General features: G+C 49.8%; 2 protein-coding genes across 2 annotated transcripts; one reads left to right on the forward strand and one right to left on the reverse strand.

The window, feature by feature from the left end:
* Positions 1–1248: 1248 nt before the first annotated feature.
* Positions 1249–1905, forward strand: PtA15_17A93 (uncharacterized protein; the record flags this gene model as incomplete). Its single annotated transcript, XM_053164600.1, has 1 exon — positions 1249–1905. The coding sequence occupies one exon, from the start codon at positions 1249–1251 to the stop codon at positions 1903–1905; it is 657 nt and encodes a 218-aa protein (XP_053028167.1).
* An 886-nt stretch (positions 1906–2791) lies between these two features.
* On the reverse strand, positions 2792–5056 carry PtA15_17A94 (uncharacterized protein; the record flags this gene model as incomplete). Its single annotated transcript, XM_053164601.1, has 11 exons — positions 2792–2814; positions 2893–3109; positions 3183–3268; positions 3347–3465; positions 3540–3658; positions 3720–3875; positions 3939–4192; positions 4260–4326; positions 4400–4482; positions 4556–4650; positions 4716–5056. The coding sequence occupies 11 exons, from the start codon at positions 5054–5056 to the stop codon at positions 2792–2794; spliced, it is 1560 nt and encodes a 519-aa protein (XP_053028168.1).
* Positions 5057–6000: the final 944 nt, after the last annotated feature.

Below are 6000 nucleotides of genomic sequence, written 5' to 3' on the forward strand. Positions count from 1 at the left end.
CCTACGTTTTTGGTTTGCCTTGGTACGCACCAATTGCCAAATTAATCATACCATACCTTGTGCCCCCATATTCAAACAACTATAGTTCTGTTTGCTTCTCTGCAGTTCCATTTCCAGTTTAGGTTCAGGAAATGATATACTCAAAGAGATTAGGATTGATCTTGGCCATTCTGCTTCTTCAGGGCTGGATTTGCAAGCCAATGCACAAAATGCACTTTTGGAGCAAACTTGAGGCAGGAAGCAATGCAAATTCTGGTAGGTTTATCAAATATGGGAATTCCCCCAGATGAAATAGCAAAAATACTCATGGGACTGATGACTGGACATCCATATTTTTTTTCAGATTTGATGGAGGGTAGTTACATTGAGATGGCTGAGATATCTTCAAGTAAGTCTGGCCTCTATATTCTTATTCCAGTTCAATGCAGAGCTGAATCTACCTGGTTGTCCTATAGACCCAAAACAAAGGGATTGGAACTCAATGATTAAGTCTGTTGACCTTCTGGAGAGGGACTATAAGGAAGTGAATGTAGATACATTGGAATATGCTGATGAATACCTCAATCCAATAAGGGCAAACATTGAAGAGCTAAGAAGCCTTCATCAGCATATGAAACAAATTTTTGGGGAACCAGTTGTGGCACCTGAGGCCAACTGGGAAGTCCAATTTTCAGAACACCAATTGCAGGTCCACAGGGAATCAATATGGAAGCTTTTTGACGAGCTCATGAAATGCAAGGAATATCCCAAGCAAATCCATCATCTACAGGTAGCTAGAACAAACTGTATATTGGAAACCATCAATTACATCTGCAGATATAAGCTTGCCCAAGCGGATGTTTTGAAGAACCTCCAGGATGAATTTTCAAGTAAAAAGGGATTGAAGTGGCTTTTGAATTCTATTGATTGCGTGTACAGAACAGAGACAAAACTTTGGAATCAACATATGCGGTTGATAGAAGAGGAAGAACAAATGAAATACAATATTCATATGGTTCAAATTTATAATGTGTACAAAAGTTAGTGTATCTTTATTTTTTATTTGGAAAAGAGAGGAAAGCTTTTTGGGCTTATTGTTTGAATGTTCATCATGAATATTCCTTGTGAAATGGAAATTGTTCTTTTATAGGTCTTGAGAAGAAACACCAAGATTACATTTTACTCCATCTTCTCATTCAGCTGCATGGATTCAACAAAGAGAAAGAGTGTTGGAGAGATGACCCAATCACACAGCCATTTTTTGAACCAATGATTGAACATATCCACTTTATGAGGAAATTGAGAAGATATATCAAGAAGGGATTAGCCAGTGAACAACCAGATGAGGCAGCGAAAGAACAGTTCTTTGTAGAGGTGAAAGAAGATTTGATGCAAATGAGCAAGATATATTACAAACCGTTTTGCCCCCCTGAATACCAAGATGCAAATCCTGAGTTCAACAAACTGTTCTATCTCAGAGGTTCGGCCCTACATTTCATCAACCAGAGGATTGGCACAGACTACACAGAACTGTTTGGCAACGAATTCCAGAGCTATAACCGCGGTTCGGCTGGTTTTGGAGCCCTCTATCAGCTTCCCCAGCTGCTCAAGAACAGCTCACAGTGGAGAAATCTGCTCCTGTACCACACCAATTATGCATCCAAAAGTATGACAAATGGAGGCCCATCGCCCCATGCAGTATCTGCCATTGCAGGATTGGGGATGGCCCATTTGAAAAAGATGAGGGACAATTTCGAGGCTCAGGAGAAATTGATGGCTGGACATGAGGGCAAGGAGATTGTGCAGTTTGAGTATTACAGAGTGTTGGTTGATAGCCACAGAAAGATGATTGATGGCGTACCCAAGTTGGAGCAGGAAATCAAGTCCTTGGGTAGTCATTCTGAGGAAGCAGATGCAAATTGGTGATCATAAGCCTGCTTGTTTGCTGAGGTCTTTTCGCTTTATTTTGATGATACCTTCATGTGTTGTTATCTGTATCTTCTTCCCTCATTTTCTTTGATTTTCATTCTTCATTTTTTCCATTTCTTTCTGTGGTGACTATCCCCTGTCATTGGTGGCAGTGTTGGATCCACAAGCTTGAGAACTTTTGTTTTCATTGTCAATGCCAAGTAGTGGCCTGTAGTGGCCTTCCACTCATTTTGCCTACCCATTCATAAATCCATCTTCTAGTGAGATCAGAAGCCACAATTGCCAGACTGAAGCATCCTCTTACTAGCTGGTGGTTGAGGTTGTGAATGGCCTATGTAGCTTGTGAGATGAACCCCATGGACTGAGAGAAGAACTGAGCACATCACTCACTACTTCAGCACAGATGCACTTGAGGAATGCTGATCCATGTAACCCAAAGCCACAAATCTTCCAGCGACGTCCCAAGGACCAAAAAAAGATCGCAACAGACCGACGGTGTGGTGATGGAGGATCCACACACACACATGCATACATTTCAACAAGAGTCTTTTGCCATGTATATTGAGACGGAGAATATGATCTCAGAGGGAGTGAACAAGCCGATGGATGAAAAAACAAGCACAAGACGACGAAGGAGCGTGTATGAATACAGGAAAACAACAGGCACGGGACGATGGATTCACACAATACACTTTTTTTGATCGAATGTTTCTTTTTCTTTTTTGGCTGGGGAAGTGGGAGAGAGAGAGGAATGCGAGTGGAGAGGATCATGGGAGGAGGGATGGTGCTTGCCCCCCATAGCATGTATATAGTTTCTTGGACCAAACCCACATCTCAGATGCGACGAACCATGCACTGGTTTGGAGAGATAGAGCGAGGCGGATCAAGCCAAGCTGCCCATCGGATCTGCCGGACGAAAAGGGGAGCATGCAGTCAGCGAGCTGGGGCGCGAGCTGGGAAGAGCAGGGGAAGAAAGAGACGGACCCCAAGCAGGCAGGACGAGCGGCGTGGACTCCTCGTAGGCTTTCTTCAACGGGCTGGGCACGACGAGCTTGGGGATGACGATCTGGTAGACGAACTCGTCGAACCATTTGGTGGTCATCATGAAGTAGCCGTGGTCGCCCGCGGTGTCGCTCCAGCTGTTCTCGACCTTGAACCGGATCGGCTTCCCGTCCCCGTCTAGATGCACAGCCGTAATAACCTACACACACACACACAATGTCAGCTCTTTTGGGGATTTTATGAGGGGGTGCGAGGGGCTAGGGTCGACCGACCATCGCATGCGTCATCGCGCTGTCTCCGGTCTGTAAACGCTCGGACTTCGAGAGATGGGGCGCGACTCCAAATGCGCTTTCGTAATCTGAGCAAGCAGGGGGGACACAGATGGAGAGGATGAGCAAAGGGGGGGGGGGCGGGGTGGGCGGGGAGAGAGACGGACCGAAGAGCTCGGTGTCCATGATCCCGTAGGCGGAGGTGGACATCTTGCCGACATCGCAGCCGAACCAGACCGGCTTGTCGGCCTTGATCATCTTGATCACCAACTCCTTGAGGCTCTCACTGCGCCCACACACAGTGAAGACCGGGTGAGTAAGCCTGCAATGATGTGCAGTGGGCAGGGAGCCGAGACGCACCTGGTCGTGTTCACGTATCGCACGGCCCGGCCGCCCCACACGTTTCCGAGCCTGTTGACGGTGTACGCCTGGTCGTAGGCGTGGCGCGGATCGTTGATCAAGCTGATGTATTCGGACGCCTGCAGTACAACTCGTCAGAGGATACATATCGGTGGGCGGCGCCGAGGGAGAGACTCTGACCTTGAACCCCGAGCAATGGTTGTGGTAGAAATCGAGCGGCGTCGAGACTAGCGCGTTCGCTTTCCCGTTCACATCGAGGTATTCCCAGGTGAAGGACGAGTTGGCCGAGGGCGGGGTGCCGAAAGCGATCGCCAAGCATTGGTACACTTGAGCCATCTGCAGCACAACGATTTTACGCATGAGTTCCGAGATAGTAAGGAGAGAGAGAGAGAGTCGGACCATTTTCTCCTTGGCCGCTCGGGCGTCCGCGACGGCGTCCGCCTTGGCCGAGTCGCGGTCCTTGCCCAGGATGTTCAAGGAATGGTCGAGGACATCGTCGTGGACCTGGCGCAACTCGAGGGCGAAGTCGCGGAGCTTGGAGGTCAGGAAGTCCTTCAGGCCGCCCGAGTTGGACGAGTGGAAGGACTCGTCGTAGACCGTCTTGGGCACCACCCCGTACTTCTCGATCAGGCCGACGACCATGTCCCATTGGCCTGTTGTATGATCTCATCCTGGCGTCAGTCTCGCTCGCTCATGCTCGGGCTTTCGGAAAGTACTCGCCTCCGTCTCCTTCGGGACTCGACGATAAATGGGAGACGATCCGCGCATCGATCGGCTCCTCGGCCAGCTACAGGCAAGAAAACCCTGTCAACAGAGACACTACGCAAGCAGCCAGGAGGGACTTCGCTGTGCGAGCTTACATCGATCATGCTCTCGAGATAGTAGTTCGCCTTCTCGAGGGTGTCGTAGAAAAAGAGGTAGCTTTGACTGAGTTCAAAGTCGCCTGTCATGCATCCGGAGTCTGCATTAGTGGACGGGCGCAACAGCAGACCGATGCTGGGGAGCTGTGAGCTGACCTAAGTTGAACTTCTTCACAATGCCAACTCGGAGCACATTGCAGGTGGCAAACAGCCAGCATCGGCCGGAGGATTTCTGGTTAGTGACGGGGGTTCTGGAAGCAGGAAGAGGGCATTAAGCATATTATCTCGAGCCACAGCATGGATGGAGAGGACGCACGGCTGGACGGAGAGGGTGTGAGAGAAGACCTGTTTGTCGGCGGCGAGGGCGCGGCGACTGAGGAGGGCGGCGGCGAGGCTCTGTTTGCTGAGGACGGTGCTGGCGAAGCGGGCCTTGTCGTTGCGCTCGAAGGCGTTCTGCCAGCGGGCGAAGCTGTCGAGCGAGATCTCGGATGCGGGCGGGCGGCCGTCGTGGGAGAGGGTGCGGCGGGAGACATGGAGTCTCGAGAGCAGGGCCGCCGTGGAGGCGGCGTCGGCCCGTGCCTGGCTCTTCTCGTCCGGCGATGCGCTCGGATGCGCCGGCGGGGCCGTGTTGGATACTTTGGATGCTTGCGAGCCCATGTTTGGTCGTTGGATGGAGTAGGGTGGATGGGGTGGACTGTGGTGGTTGCTGGCGGGAGTGTGCGGGGTTTTATGCGACGCCCGAGGCGAGATATTCCCAGCCGGCCCAGCTCCTGAGAGTGACACCCTCCTGAACAACCTCCCATCTGATTCTGATCATCCTGCCATCTCAGACAGGAGAATCCCAGCTGGGGTACATTCTTCATTTCCCTCAAGTACTCTTGGAACTAGTTTTTTGGTGTATTTTATAAAAAGCAAGTGTAGACTCCAGATCTGGCTCTGCGCTCTTTTGCAAGGAGAAAAATAAACTATCCTGTAGACTAGTCAGGTGACAGATGATAAACTTCAATTTGGATAGACGTCTTTTGTAATCTTCATTCTGGTTAAACAAAACACAAGGAAACAGTGTGGAAGAAAGAGCTGATGATATGTGTGAGATAATTTCCAAACATGATAAACCCTACTCAGACAATCCAAAAAAAACCATCTCAGCTTCGGCTTGCCCCATGGATGTATTTAATCAGGGAGATATGTTGGATTATAAGACTTGCCGGTTAGCTTAGAACCCTCGAGTGAGATATTGTTCAAATGACTGAGGGCTTGGAGGTTTGCAGAAAACATACGCAAGGATCCCCAAGCAAACCAATGAGAAGCAAGCGGTACAAATAATGCCGGTGATTTTGTCACAGGCCAAGGAGGGTCTGTGGGCCTGAAGATCGCTGTAGGGGCCTGGAGCTATTTGCGGGGGTGGGAGTGCTTGCAAGAACTTGCGCTGCTGGAGCTGGTACATAATCTGGCACGAATGGCGGGGGTGCCAGGTGGGGGACAGGATGCGGATGAGAGTTGAGGTTTGCAAGCCCAGTGCTCACAGTGAGGCTGCTTGCACTGAAAGAACTTCCAATCAAAAATGATGCAAAAAATATCAACATGGACAGCTTTGACAT

Source organism: Puccinia triticina, chromosome 17A (assembly GCF_026914185.1).
Source record: "Puccinia triticina chromosome 17A, complete sequence".
Classification (NCBI taxonomy): Eukaryota; Fungi; Basidiomycota; class Pucciniomycetes; order Pucciniales; family Pucciniaceae; genus Puccinia; species Puccinia triticina.